This window comes from Protomyctophum parallelum, assembly GCF_964188405.1.
Source record: "Protomyctophum parallelum genome assembly, chromosome: 13".
NCBI classification, from domain to species: domain Eukaryota; kingdom Metazoa; phylum Chordata; class Actinopteri; order Myctophiformes; family Myctophidae; genus Protomyctophum; species Protomyctophum parallelum.
In genome coordinates this window covers 12,829,209-12,845,051 of record NC_139708.1, presented here as the reverse complement: position 1 = coordinate 12,845,051, position 15,843 = coordinate 12,829,209, and the positions used below count along the sequence as shown (strand labels likewise).

General features: G+C 41.8%; 1 protein-coding gene across 1 annotated transcript; it reads right to left on the bottom strand.

Moving 5' to 3' along the window:
- Positions 1-1,109: 1,109 nt before the first annotated feature.
- On the bottom strand, positions 1,110-15,197 carry mfsd11 (major facilitator superfamily domain containing 11). Its single transcript, XM_083780540.1, has 14 exons — positions 15,013-15,197; positions 14,222-14,385; positions 13,716-13,771; positions 12,853-12,960; positions 12,655-12,734; positions 12,053-12,149; positions 11,888-11,946; positions 11,444-11,603; positions 8,500-8,543; positions 8,184-8,249; positions 7,127-7,252; positions 6,025-6,199; positions 4,813-4,948; positions 1,110-3,393 (listed from the first exon to the last, which is right to left on the bottom strand). The coding sequence occupies exons 2-14, from the start codon at positions 14,315-14,317 to the stop codon at positions 3,232-3,234; spliced, it is 1,365 nt and encodes a 454-aa protein (XP_083636666.1). The 5' UTR covers positions 14,318-14,385; positions 15,013-15,197; the 3' UTR covers positions 1,110-3,231.
- Between the last annotated feature and the right edge of the window lie 646 nt (positions 15,198-15,843).

Genomic DNA, 15,843 nt, shown 5'->3' with positions numbered 1-15,843 from the left:
TACAAATACAGCCCCTGGCTGGACATGATAGTCCAGCTATCGCAGGGATTTACCCCCAACCCCCTTGATGCGGAGTGCCAAGCAGGGAGGTATTGGGTCCCATTTTTTATCAGTCTTTGGTATGACCCTGCCGGGGATCGAACCTCGACCTCCCATTCTCAGGGTGGACACTCTAACCACAAGGCCACTGAGCTGGTCACACACGCCTACTTTTGTATATTTCATTCCTGACGAAGACCCGACTGAAGGGGTCAAAACGTTGTTACATAAAAGCTTAATTGGAGGCGGAGCTCAAGACCGGTGTGCAAACGTCTTCTCTTTTCACATTTGATAACTTGAAATGGGACATTCCTCCATTCTGCATGAGTACTTTTACTTTTGGTACTTTACGTAGCTTTCCTCAAGTTGTATTGATACTTTCACTTACTATAAGTAAAACAATTGAGTAGGCTACTTTTTCCACCACTGAGCATATTATTTAGCTGATCAGTCAAGCATCACGTGAAGGCAAAATGAAGGGCCCCAGTGTGGTAGGGTAGGTGACCTATTGAAATCAGTGACTTCATTACGTTTTCATACCAAGAACAATCTGATCTAGTGCCCTTAAAATTGTTCACCCACACGACGAACCATCTGGATGGGATTTCTACTCTACTCCTTGGTGGTGGCTGAAGTTGAGAGCAGTGACGATAGGTGGACCATGAGATAACAGGCCCCAGTTGGCACGGATACGCACAAGTGTCAAGTAGGCTATAATGTAGCTCTGATCCATAGCTCTAAAATGCAACGCCCTAGAGCTATGGACCAGAGCTAGCTATAATGTGGCTAATTTGCTATATTAAAATATATATTATGGATATTTTTGAAGAAGAAAATAAATCTTTAGTGTTTAAACGCTGTTTCTTAATTTAGCTTTTTTTGTTTTTACCCCCACAAATCTTCTGGCAAAAACAAGCTTCATGGTGCCACCTGCTGGTCAGACAGGTACCAAACATTCAATCAAAATATGACAATCCTATTGATTATTGAAAGATATTTCACTAACAGAGTAGACACACACTACTACGCTGCACGCAATAAAAAACAAGCAAGCATGCTATTCATGATCATTCAAGTATAAAAATCACCTTTATTGTACATTGGTAATTCCCTTGATATCCTAGAGATACTGTAGATTGCATGTGACCCAGTCGCAACACAATCTAAAAGGCTATAATGTAAACCATGAACAAACCAGCCATTCTCAATGCTCCGTCTTCCCACAATAGATTAGCTACACAGTGTGTGATTCATCAACTGCATAAATAACAGAAAATTAAAATACAGCATGGTGAGATCCTTTGTCCAGGCCCCGATTTATGCTTTGTCGTGCGACATCCGACAAAGACAACTTCGCGAAGGTCCACTTCATACCAATGTGTTTGCTTTGTGTCTGAATGGTACCAAATGACTGTGAAACACACTATTCAGAGCTGTACCATGCGTGTACCATGCGACCGTGTTTCCCCTCCAGGCTTCTCTGTGAGGGGTTTGGGAGGTGGGGAGAAGAAAACAGGATATGGACTAGATAGAAGATGATGTTCAGTTCTACATGCACAATCCAAACAGTGTCGAGTTAGTATATTCACTGCACACCCAAATGTCACATCGACCTCTTTACAACATGAGGAGGTCACATCGACCTCTTTACAACATGAGGAGGTCACATGGGGTCCAACGGCAGGCACCGTCGTCCAACTAGGAGCTCCCAGCTGGATTGGATCTTCTAGATTACAGTCAAAGCATAGAGTTTGACAAACTTTGACGAAAACACAAAGACAAACATTTACAGCATAGTCCTTCATCAGTTGGGGTTCACAGATCCATAGATTTCCCTTTAAACTATTAATGTAATTTGATGCCGTGTCTTGTAATACATAGATTTATATGGGAAGGCGGTGGCCCTATGTATGTCCACACGTTTTTATCTTTGTTTCTTTTTTTCTCAGCTGATAAAAATGGCAGACATGAACGGTCGCTTGGCACCTCATTGTGCTCCTGCCGTTCCCAGCATAGTATAGATTCATGGCACTCACATTTAAAAGAATTCAAACCATACGATGTTCTCCGCGGAAAAAGGCGTGTTGCTGGATGCAACCAACCCATCAGACAACCATTTGATAAACGCCACAGGATGTGACGAAATCAATGATCTGTCTGTAACCATTTTGCATCACATTATTATTATATTTATTATATATATATTATTATATAGTTGAAGCCTCACTAAAGAATCTATCTCGTTCTGAATAAGAACGTTGTTGGTTCTTCACCGCATCATTTTCGCTTGGATCTACTCATGACAGAGACAACAGCTCAAAATCATATATTTTGGGGCGACTTAATCGCATGAAAATAATGCCCACGCAGCATACAAAGACAATATGTGCTTATAATTTAAGGAGGAGAAAAGGGATGTAAATTTGATGTAAAACACATTGACAGCCACAGTCCAGGGGACTGTCAACTGTCAACTCCAACTGAAGTAGCGTCCCTACAAAGCGGCGTTTCTTGCTGAGACCGGCACATTTTTGTTGGCATCATAGCCTATTTTAATTTTTAGGTCACGCAGTGACCTCAATATGATACCATCTGAATGTCTACAGTGACAAAACAAAAGGAGGCACGAAGTTTCATTTACAATAGCCGTGGCAATAAATATCACTGTCCCAGTGTCCCCAAACGGTGTCCATTCATTGAACTCTGAAGGCAACAAACAAACAAACAAACAAAAACGATTTGATTTATGGAGCTAGAAGAAGGCTGTGGGGGAAACAAATCAAATAGCAGAGATGTTTCAGCGTGCCGTTGAGTGGAGGTGTGTGGACTGGAGAACCCAGGCAGGTCCAGGTCCAGGTGTGTGGACTGGAGAACCCAGGCAGGTCCAGGTCCAGGTGTGTGGACTGAGGGTCAAGGTGGGTCCAGACAGAGATGCAGGTCTTCACCCAGGGTGGAGCTGTCCTCCTCACCAGTCAATGCTATCAAAAGTCAGGTCTGGTGACCACCAGGCAGGGGGTCCAATTGCCCCATCGTAGGGGCTTGTATCTCCAAGTGAGTTAAATTAACGCTGGGGGGTCCCAGAGATCAAATAAAATGGCATCAAATATCCTCAAAATTAAAAAAGAAAAGGCTTGAATCACTGGCCACCGCCACTCCCTCCTCCTGGTCCCACTAGTGCCACAACATGGCTGGTTAGATGCTGTCGTAGTCCGAGTTCCGCCGGCCGGCCTCCACCACCCACTCAGCCATGAAGAAGGATAGTGAGCCCAGGAAGCCCACCAGCACCAGGATGAGTAGCTGCCAGTGGAGCAGCAAGTAGTTGCTGTAGCCGAACGCCAGCGCCGCCATGATGGACTGTGTGATAACATAAAACACCATTTACAATTTACATTACATTTACAGCCAAAGACGACTTTTACGCCCGTTTCCCCCAATGGCTCCCCCTGCCGAAGACGACTTTGACGACTTTTTGGTGTTTCTATTAGTTCAGTTTGAGGTCGCTGATAGCCACCGTCTAGGAGCGTCTCTGTCGCCAGGAAAAGCTCGGCTTCATCAATGAAATGATTCCCCCTCGTCCACTGCCATACTGTATGTCGCAAGCACATGCACACAGTCGCTCGCGCATACACAGATATTGGTCACCGAAAGAAATAACCTCTTAAATATGTAGACCTATTCATTATTAACCCACACAACAAATCACGTTTAATTCTCTTTACTTATAGTGTTGTCATAATGCATTGACCCGTATAACCTTTAGTTCATTCCCCTCTAGGCAGCTTGACAAGTGGGTGCAAGTAGTTGCCTTGACAGACAGACTCATTTAGCCAATCACAGTGCGCTAGTAGTCTGCTCCAAATGCTTGAAAGATACCACACAAAAAACAAGGTCTGTTTAGTTTCTACTTTCTATGTGAGTGAGCTATGTCGGATATACAGTATGTCACAGTCTATAGGTCCTTTCAAACGGGCAGTGACTTAATGCGGCTATAGTTCATTTTCAATGAGACCTGCGTTTTTTTTCCCTGTATGCACGGAGAAGTCGAGGGGCAACAACGCAAGCGTATTTACGTGGGTGTAGTCCCGTGAAATTGCCACACATGTGCTCGTTTCGTGTCACACGCCCACGACTCACCAAACCTGGATTCTGTTTAGCTTTTTTTTATGCTTGCGTTGTCGCGCCCCTCTTGAGCAGACCTGTCGTTGATCCAGGAGACAACGTGTGCGTTAATCACTGCCCGTTTGAAAAGACCTTATATCTGAAATAACTGCACTTCTAGCTGTTCTTGTTTCTGTGGAAACCTTTGAACTTGTTGCGTCGAGGGCAGCCATTGTATTGAGTACCAGACAGTGGCCTTGTGGTTAAGAGTGTCCGCCCTGAAACTGGGAGGTCGGGCGGGGTTCGATCCCCGACCGGGTCATACCAAAGTGGCACTCAGCATCAATGGGTTGGATTGGGGGGTCAAATGATTCCCAACCTCGGCACGGCTGTGGCTCACCGCTCCAAGAGATGGGTCAAATGCAGACTTTGACAGTACCGCAGCACGTATGTTACATCACCATATACACAAGGACCAATCAGAGGCTGCTTTTCACTGTTGTACGGCACAGCAGTTGAAACGCAGTCACTGATTGGCCTCGATCATTTTCTGATTTTCTCCAGCTTCCGCATACTCTCTCTGCCTATGGGCCGAAGTGCAGACTCATACCTGGAAGGAAGCGTCAGTGAATCCACGTTATGTGTCTGGCCAAAGCCAGACTAGTGAAAGCGTACCTGAATGAACTTGAAGACGGCGAAGGCTGGAGCGCTCTCCTCGCGCCACACGAAGCCGATGATGCTGAGCAGCTGTGTGTTGAAACAACTGTCTCCCAGACCCAACAGGAAGCTGCACAGCAACGCCACCGGCACACTGATGCACACGCGCGCACACACACACACACACACACACACACACACACACACACACACACACACACACACACACACACACACACACACACACACACACACAGGGTTGTTCAACTTTTTTAGGCCAAGGACCTCTTAGCTGAGAGAGAGATGAAGCTTTCTTTCTTATGACATGTGATGTATTATAAATATTTCACTATAAAAAACAGGGGGTTTACAAACCGGCAAAATCAGTCTCAAATCGGTAACTCAGGGATTTCTATAGGCAACCGTTGCTAACTACAAGGTTTTGTCGTCAACACAAAAACTGCTTATGACGGAGCTTCCGCCAATTAAAATCCAACTGTGAACTGCTCCTGGTGGACCGCTCCGTCAAATAAGCTTTATTATTGATATCAAACGGAATCGCTGTATTCTTTTTTTGCTTGGCCTTTCCTTCTTCAGCGATCCTAGACCGGTTTCACACATGCGCACTGCCGTTCACTTCTTGTATACAGGCTGACTAAAAAGCTGAATAACTCTAAATCTACAGTGCTCTCCATGGTTTTGACAAAATGCGCAATGTTCTGAGGTCTTTTCTGATCATCCGGTGATCCCGATTGGAACATTGGCGTTTTCTAGAGCAAAGGATAGCCTCATTTTACGCAAAATATTTCGCATCTAAAATAGACCACAAATGGACCACAAAATGGCCACAAACGGACGTGCATCACACTAAAACCAAGTACATCCGGGTCAGCAGTCAAGCGTTGGCTCTTGCGTACACCAGGTGGCAGTGATACGGTTTTAAGAGTTGTCTTATTCAAAAACATAGGATCCGTGATCATAAATATAAATCATGTGCTGCTGAATGAATAATATCATCTGATGTGAGTGACTGCTAATCAAGGCTGAGTCATGTCAGGTTTATTTGTGTATGGAAAAAGAGAGATATCGCCTCCGTCGGGTGGAAACCTAATACTGTATGTCCAAAAATTTACATTTCAGGATTCAAATTCCAAAAATAGCTAAAGTAACCAGATCTACACACACACACACACACACACACACACACACACAGTGTGGGGTCCTACATACCTGGGGGTGATGTAGGCCTGCAGAGAGGTGCCCTCCTCGGGGGCGATGGGCGCGTCGCTGGCGATGTTCAGGAAGATGAGGTAGAAGGCCACGAAGTGCACGATGAGCCCCAGCAGCACCACGGGGTTCCTGCCGAACCGGTTGCACTTGTTCAGCATCCCGAACACGCCCCCTCCTAGTGGCCAGGCGGGGACAAGCACCCAAGCCCAGTGTTAATTTCACCGACTAAACCGAGAAAAAAAAACTATAACTAAATATGTACAGACAATTATCAACAAATACAAAATAGACTAAAATGTAATAGGGAGGGACTAGTGGAGAAGAGAGAGAAGTCATTTTATGCTTGGTTGTGTGCAGGTGTCACTCTCCAACATTAGACCACAAGCTCACAACGTTGTGAGCTTGTAGATCTGCTATTTTCAGCACACAGGCGACTATATAAATCAGGCATTTCAACAACAAAATATATTTTAGTCGACTAAATCAACTGCATATTCGGTCGACTAAAATCATATGGTATTTAGTCAATTAAACTAGACTAAAACTTTTCAGGTGACTAAAATATGACCAAAACTAAATGGAATTGTATTAAAGACTGACTAAAACGACATAAAGAAGATGTTGCTGTCAAATTCAACACTGCACTCAACCCCACAGAAAACAACAACTAACATCAAACAGAGAGCTTGTCTTGTGACATTCCCTCTCTAAATGACACTGTGTCAGTCACAGCTCTGCCCTGCCGCTCTGCATGTGACACGTTGTAAACAATTGGTGGAACGTCACTATAGTACATTTGCTCAAGTGCTGTGCTTTTACTTTGCAGAAGAAGAAGAACCACTTCTTCCACCCCTGGTTAATGGTTATAAAGACTCATCCATGATGTTATGTAGTAGTGTAGTATATTGATCTGGCTTTAGTTATGTACAGTTCTTTTTGGGGGGGGGGGGGGGGGGGGATTTGGACCGCAATGGAAATAAGCCGAAAGGCTTTCTTGTGTTTTCATCCTCTGTGGTGCTTTGACTTGTAGGCCAGGAAGTACTCCGTGCTCTTTTTATTATCACGAAATAAAATCAATCAATCAATCAATCAAAACACTCACCCAGGATCTCCCCTAAGCCAATGAAAATGCCAGAGACTCCGATCAGGCTCTTGGCGTCTTGGCCAAACTGCGTCATGGCTCCGATGCACGTCCCGTACACCCCGCTGAAGAAGGTCAGCTCCAGACCTGCTCAGTGGAAGAGAGAGAGAGAGAGACAGAGAGACAGAGAGAGAGAGACAGAGAGACAGAGAGAGAGAGACAGAGAGAGAGAGACAGAGAGACCAAATCCACACAGCACAAAAATTAGGGCAAAGTCAGGCAAAATCCTTATCTGTGATTAGTGAAACTGTGAAAGGAGTCCCTCCACACTACTGCTGTGAGTCCAATTAACACAATATGCATAATTATATGTCCTTGCTGTTCATACAGCCAACTGGTGACAGGTTGAGGCGTTAACCTAGATGCTTCTGAACATGAATACTATCGCTAGTTTTATCTTATAAAATAACTAATAACCAAAAAGGTCCGATTTAAAAGCTCACAACACGTCAAGACACACTGGCCTCTTTTCCACCGGTTGGTTCCCAGTGGGAACCGGTTCAGTTCTTTTTGGTTTTTAGTCCATGAGCCAGAGCTCCAAAATTGAAACATTAATTATGAATTGAGTGGGCAAAACCATACCTATATTAGATTGTTATCACCATTAAACTTCCCCAATTGAGTACTTACACGAAGACAATGATTTATTGTATTACAAATTTTACATTTTAAAATATGCAAATGAGGCATTATGTAGGAAAATATGCAAAATAATCAAAAATATGAAAAAGGTACTACTGTGGAAGGGTTATCATGTATTCATTTACTTGTATTGATCCTATAAACAATTTAATATAGGGTATAGTTTGCCCACCAATTTTGGAGCTCTGGCTCATGGACTAAAAACCAAAAAGAACTGAACCGGTTCCCATTGGGAACCAACTGGTGGAAAAGGGGTCATTGTGAGCTGGTAGGCCAATAAACAGGTGCATTTGGTTACATTTCGTTCACTCTCAGAGTTATAAATTAACACAGTACATTTGACAGTGTAGCACGAGCTGTGTTCATGTGGACCAACCTGTGTATGCTATAGAGATGCTGAGCAGAAGCATCTCCTTGGTGACCAACACTCTACAGGCTTGGACTGATGAGAGAGAGAGACATTGTTAAGAAAATGTCACAAAGAGGTTTCAATGAAGCATTCAAATATAGGCTGTAGATTATTTTTTCGTGTTTCACTATTTGTGTTAGGGGTGCAATTGATTTAATTGATGATAAAAAATATATAGTAATGTATTAATAATAATTTAGTATTATCATCATCATCAATTAAATCAATTGACAAGTGACAGAAAGAGGTTTCAATGAAGCAGTCAGATATGGGTTGAACTCACCAAAAGCATTTGTAGCCTTGGTGCACAGGCTTACACTGGGTGTTCTGAAAAGATGAGGAGGAAGTGGTTATTCTTTATAAACTCGGGCAGCACTGTGAGAAGCACAACAGGTCTTGCAGAAGACCTGTTGTCAGATATTTCTTTAGATAACACAGAAAGAGTTTTTATTTTGCCATTTAGGTAATCAATATCGATTCATTTCACATTTTCAACAGCTAGTTTAAAGGTTGTTAACAGTTTTGGGGAGCTTCCATGCAATATGGGGGGTCCATCGGGATGCTAGTGATATTTTATGACCAACTAGCAGAGACACCGGATTGATAAACGACGTGGGTGTGACATTAATGATGGGTGTGACCATGAAGTGACGACCTGACGCCACAAAATTCGCTGTCAAGTCCATGGTTATATATTACTCTTTGTTTGGAGTTCAATTATGTGTAAGTTGACAAGTATAAGTTGCTCTAATGAAGACCACAAATGTCTAAATCTTTTGATTGTAAATGTATGATTTCTATTTAAGAGAAAATCAAGTTTACTAGTTAGAAGAACTCCATGAAACATTGCTGAAATAAACAATTGCAGTTTATCAAATACAGCATAAAAGAGAAGCTACTTCAGTAGTGCTTAGTTATAAAGATATAGCTGAAGCACTTTGTACTAGTGCAACATTGTTGTGGAAAAAAACATTGTCACTTTGCAATTGTGCATATCAAATAATAGCTTAAAGATTGGGGAGATCGCTGTGTCCACCACACAGAGATGAACTTGTTTCTATTATTTTAAACCCAAAAATGAGACATTTAGAGAGACAGTAGGTGTCAAATGTCAAGACTGTACATTCTTTATATCCCCAGACCAGACACACCGTCATGAAACTAAAACATTTGCATTGGAAGAAAATCACTTGCTTTGGCTCATTCATTTTCGACTACTTCTCTCAGTTTATACACAAAGGAGATTATGCAAGTGATCTCTATGCAAAGCGGGTAGCTATCTTCAATTGTCCTGTAGCCTACAATGCCAATCAGCAGTTGATGGGTTTCACCTGGGGTTGTTGTGGCATTCAGTGTGAAAGGGCCATTCACACGGTCAGGAACCGCACAGACAGAGAGACAGCGCTCAGATAGACAAGACAAGAGTGGCCAATACACAAAGTGTGTAGCATACAATGAGGATAGCCAGACTGAATCATGGGGGGGATACTTATTCACCAGAAACCCCGGCAGTGTTTTCACATCACCTTAAGTTATGGTATCACTTCTGCTCACCTGGAACCTTGGAATTGCATTGGTAGCTTCCTTGTTTATGACTGTTAAAAGTGTCTGTTTTATATCTGGTTTTATTGTGTCCTAAATATAATTGCCATCATGGACTCATGGAATAAAGCAAAAATAAAACCTCATGACTGAAACATTTAAATCAAACAGCATGAAAGTAGTCACCCCACACACTAGTGCTCCGTTTCATAAACAATGACCACTATGTAGAATTATTATCCTAATCCCAATGTTCTTGCTGTTGGACCAAGCAGGACACACATTGGAAACAAGTGTTTCATTACACTTGTAAGTGTTTATTCTGGGTTTTATTATGATTAGGCCTACTTGTAATTATTTTACCAAAATCAAATCAAAATCAAATCAATTGAAGAAGTTACAGGCTTTAACCTTAGCTTTTATGAAATATCCGAGAAAATTAGGGTTTTATGGAAGATGCGTCTGAACATGCATTATATTGTTAGTTTGTCCACCTGAAAAATAACTGCAAATCTACAAGCTCACAAGTCAGCGCAACGTGTTGTGAGCTTGTAGATTGGCTATTTTCGGAGTGGGACAAATAACTGAAATCAGTCTGTTCGATTGAAAACTTGATTCCACGTGGACTGATAAAATCACGATGTGTTGAGCTTGTAGATCGGCAATTTTTTTTACTTTTTAAAGTGAAAGTGGTTAAGTCCTTCTGTAGCTTTTTTCCATTTTCACAAAAGTAACAGTTTTGAACATATCCACCCGTCAGTGACGATATAGGTTTGTATTGTATTGTACCTCAACAGAAGTGATACTAGGTGCCCAAAGGTAGGTCTGGTGAGTAGAGTAGAGTGGAGCGCTGTTACCGTGCAGAGTTCTCAAACCAATCTATGCTGTGGTTGAACTGTAGCTCTGACACTGCATTTCCACATGGGAAGTGAGACAGCGAAAAGGTGCTGGTTGCAGATAAAAGTGCAATTTTTAAAAGCCCGTGCTCTTTGTGGGGCCAGTGGGAAGTCTGGAAACCCAGCATAAGAGGACATTTATAAATGGCTCTTTTCGAATACAAAGAACAAAAATAACTGCGCCGTTCTGTGATTGTTTCTGGATTTGGGCCCTGCTCTGAGTTTTTGGGAACCAACAACTCCAAACTTGTTACTTCTTAAGTGCATTGTGAGCTTGTAGATCAGCCCGTTTTTTTTAATGTCGTACCTACCCCTTCAGGGCTGGTTTCTGACTGGTTATAATCGAAACATAAACAAAAGAACATCCCTGACCTTCACCGGTTCTGGGAGTTTCAGGTTATCCAAGGTTCTGGGTTTACCATTCATCAGGGGTCTCACATTTGTTCATGACTGGGGACGCCCACATACAGTATTTGTCCGTGAACCCCCATCTGAAAATATTTTGTGCCAGCCTGCCAGGTACCTCCATATAAGATTTGTGCTCTTAAACTGATTATTATTATAATTAATTAATTATCTATTTTTACAATTCTTTTCAAGATGCTTTTTGAAAATAGCAGATCTACAAGCCATTTTCAAATACGGTAAAAGTTGTTAAAAGGGATGCCATTCTAACTCATTTTACTGGGGACCTCGTCAAGGACCCCTGGGGGGGGGGGGTCCACTCCACTGGCCTGAATGAATTGTCCAAAGGAGCCATTAGAGTAGACGAGACAGAGGTTCACTCACTGCACTGCCGAGGCACTCTCCGACAGCTCAACCTGGAGGTCCGGGTCTGATGTTTCCACGGACGTGGAGTCAGGGTCCGGCTTCCGGATGAGGAAGAATAGGAAGCAGCCGACCAGGCTGACGATCGTGAGCGAGATGAACACAGTCCGCCGTTCGCTGTCTGACGTGTGCACGCACACACACACACACACACACACACACACACACACACACACGAGTCAGAAACTTAAAAATGGGTATGAATAGCAATGACAAAGTCCTCATGATCTACCATTGTGTTGTTTATTATTGTGCAATGACCATAATACAATTACAATCCATCCATCCATCCAATGTGATATTCAAAAAGATACATTTCAATTGCCTGGCGTACAGTACACTGACAATAAAGTAATCTTCTCCATCCAACCATATAAAAGCTATGATTAACCAACAGCTAAATACCTGTTATGTGAGTTTGATGGCGCCATGCAAAGTATATATAGAGGTTTCCAAAGAATAAGCTGCAGAGAGACATGGACATATTCAACAGAAGAAGAGTACTGCATTACACAAAACGGCACAAAATGCAGCTAGAAGAGTCAATAACGGCAAGTAAACCATAGTCACCTGAACTGCAGTAAGGACCAAAATATGCCACTGTTCCTGCCGATGGTCGTATCACTGGAGTTGACAGCCAGCACATATCCCTGAGCCGTCCACAACACTAGATCACAGATCACACAGATCAGATCACACAGATCAGAGGACATTTCAAAACACATAAACAATAATATATTCAGACAGTGCATTGTGAGATGTATAAGCGCCTCTTATAAATGTTCCATCTGGCCTGCCGGCTCTCTGAGCTGGGTCCAAACAATATTTTTCCTATAAATTATGAATATGGCTTTTGTTAATATTCTTGTTTAAGTTGTTTATTTTCCTGGTATACTATACTGTGCAATGTGTGCATACATCATTTTTCCTTTCTTTTCTGTATGTGTGTGTCCTACTATTATGCAGATTTTTGGGTTTGTTTTGAAACAGAAGGTGCCGGTGTACAGTAGTCATTTTAAGGTAATTTGCTGCCTGGAGAATGCCACTTCTCAAGCCTGTGGACTAGGGTTTATTTTTTTAATTTACATTGTACTTGCAAATTGTTCTACCATTTCAATTGACATGTGAGACAAACGAACACAAACGTGATATTGCAACACTTTGATATTTACCTGCTGCTGCAACCCCTACGAGTACAGAGGCTGTATAAAAGGTCCATGTATATGGATGTATGAACATGGCGATGTAGCCACTGCAGGGGGGGTGGGGGGGGGGGACAACATTCAGAAGCCATTAGGAGACTGGGCAAACTGGAACATCTAGTATATTAAACTGAAAGACAAGCGACGTGTGTGTGTGTGTGTTTTTACCTGTATAAAAGTCCACTAAAGAACATGGACAGTTGTGGTCCTATGACTGCGACCACTGATGGAGCGATCATATTGGATGCAGAGAAAACGCCATAGATGATGGACATGCTACAAGTATGGACAGGACAGGACGGTTAGGCTGGATGCTGATGGAAAGAGTCCATTTGTACAACATCCGTTTGTTGTTAGAGATGACCTCCTGTTTCCCTCTACACTACATATCTTTGGCAGAAATAGCCAATCTTGATCGTCTAATTGTGACCGAACGTTCACCCCATAATGGGAATGCTATCTCATAATCTCACAAATGTTGCCTGATAAAAATAACTACTAGCCCTTTTTAACTATTTTCTTATACTCCATGGCTAAAAAAACAACACTAGAAACAATTGATTGATTGAAGTATGTATTAACAGTTTGCAGAATGGGTGCATTTCACAACTCAAAGGTATTAGACAAGCTATTAAACACAAACACAATCATGTAGGATTCAAATTGCTTATCAATTTGTATAATTTTTGCTATAAAAAAACGCCATTTTGGGGTCCTGAAAATGACTCTATGCCTCAAAAAACCTATGAGTTTATTTCATGTGCTACCTTATTTCACTGGAATGCAGGGAGCTGAGAGTAAGCTTTGTTACCTAAACTGATTAGCTATGATTCATTTATCCTTCTAATGTCATTTGCCTCTACATTCGATTAAGCTTCCTTAGATGTGCGACCAGGTGAGGAATCTATCCGTGCAACTAATATATGTCACCAGATCAGAACTGATCTCATAAGCAACAAGGCCATCTGCTATATGCATACAATATACGTTTATAATAATGTAAAACGCTCAACATTCTTGTCATAAACTACCTTGTATATCCACTGCCTTGGAACTCTGAGCTGTTGAAGCTCTTCAACACCGTTTGCTGGGAAGACAAAGTAAATGGACAGTTATGCCTGGTTTATACTTCATTGTGCGCTGATGTTGTGTGCCGGAAATAACTGACCACGTTGGTTGACACCGTCGTAAAACAATGTTAAAAATTAGGCATTACAGTTTGAATGATGAGGTTCTATGTAATCAATATGATCAGAAGAGGTTCTAATCAATATTGGGCATTACAGTTTGAATGATGAGGTAGTTGTGTAAACAATATGATCAGGATTAAATTAAGAGCTTCTACTGTATGTACGGTATATGAGGTCCCATGTAATCGACACAATGAAGAATACATGATGAGGTTGCGTGTAATCAATATGATCAGGATTAATTGATGATGTGCTGATCAATACGATCAGGCCTACATCAAGTGGTTCTGCGCAATCAATATGATCAGGATGTAATCGTGTATAATCAATGAGATCCAGTTAATTACCTCTATGTTGCCACATGTTTGAAAGGCAGTGAACATGAACATAAAGCCAAATCCCAGGATGATGATGTTCAACAGTGATTTCCCCTCGGGAGACATGGTGACGTATGTAGTGTGTCAGCAAGTCAAGTGTCTTCCAAAAATAATTTAATCAGCGTCAACTCTTCCTGCAGAAACAGACACAAAAACACGTTAATACGTATAACCAACTCCAATGTTTTTGTCACATAGCTCAGCTCAAGCTAGGCGAGCTTCTTTAGTGCAAGCCCAAGTCACCTTAATTTGTATAGCATGCCTAAAACAACACAAGTTGCTTTCCAGTCAGGAGAAAACTACATCAATGACACAGAGAGAGCTCAAAACATAAGACACAAATAGGCAAACATCAGAGAACACATTTAAGGAAGCAAACACATTAACAACGACAATTATCAAAAGCAGCTGCCTTTTAAATAGGCTGCAGTATAATACCAAAGTAGTATAAGTAAACAGAAATAAATGTCAAAACAAATATCATGTCAAAGTGTGTGTGACAGAGTTCCTGATTCTCTTGTGCAAAAAAAGGACAAATCAAACAGCAGCAGATAAAATATTCATACAAAAATGTATAGAATGTATTAATCTATAGCATGGACACAAATAGGACACAAAGTAACTGAAGTAGAGGACTAAAATAATTAATCCACAAGTTATCAGCAATGCAGTGGAATCCCTTAGATGTACACGATTTGATATTTGATCACAAGAAGTGATTTAATTATTGCAATAGTGTTTGTTTGCGTTATTAAACTCACCTTTTGTCTTATAAATGTAGTTCAACCCTGCGGGCTGCGGCTGCTATTGTTTGTGACAGCTCATAGCGACCTCGTCGGTATAGTTGAATAAGATATAATAAATATTTTATAATAATAATAATCCATGGGCAGAAACAACACTTTTCTGTTAAGAGTAGGACAACAAATGAAGTAGTCTTGTTATTTCCAGCTCCAGGAATGAGACAGTAAAAAAAGTCATGTGAATAAACATGTCAGCTGACGGGCTACGTCACTCAAACTGAAAATAGCAGATCTGCAAACTCACAGCGCGTCGCAGACGCGGCGCGCTGTGAGCTTGCAGATCTGCTATTTTCGAGGTGCGCGACACCGCCATACGACGAAGTCCCTAAAACCTTCTTCTTCCGCTTTCTCCCTTTTCGCAGACTTACAAATCATACGGATGCCCTTTCACAGGCAGAGCAGAGGCGCGTAGGCCCATCCCAATCGATGAAGATCGAAGCCAGAGAAACGAAGCGGGTGACGACAACAAACGTCCGGTATAAGGAGTTTTTACTTTAATAAAAGTAAAATACCATGCAAAAATATAGCCCTGGTCCAGAGAGAGAAGCACTGGACCAGAGTCTCTGTAAGCACTGGACCAGGGCTAGCAAAAATACTACCAGTGAAAGGCCTTTATTCATGTTTTTTATTCCAGTAAAAGTATAATAGCATTGGCATCGATATCATATACTTACAACAGAACCAACGTGAAAGTACTGGTATTTAATGTATTTGTTTTTAAAAAGTCATAGCAAGGCTGTGTGGTTAATGCATGTTTTGTTAATCTACAAAATGTTACTAACGTATTCA

Coding starts and splice junctions, on each gene's coding strand:
- mfsd11 (XM_083780540.1), bottom strand. CDS start 14,317: ATGTCTCCCGAGGGGAAATCACTGTTGAACATCATCATCCTGGGATTT. Junction 7,253..8,183: donor CATCTCTATAGCATACACAG/GTTGGTCCACAT, acceptor TCCACTGAGCAG/GTCTGGAGCTGACCTTCTTC. Junction 6,200..7,126: donor TGGCTTAGGGGAGATCCTGG/GTGAGTGTTTTG, acceptor CCTGGCCACTAG/GAGGGGGCGTGTTCGGGATG.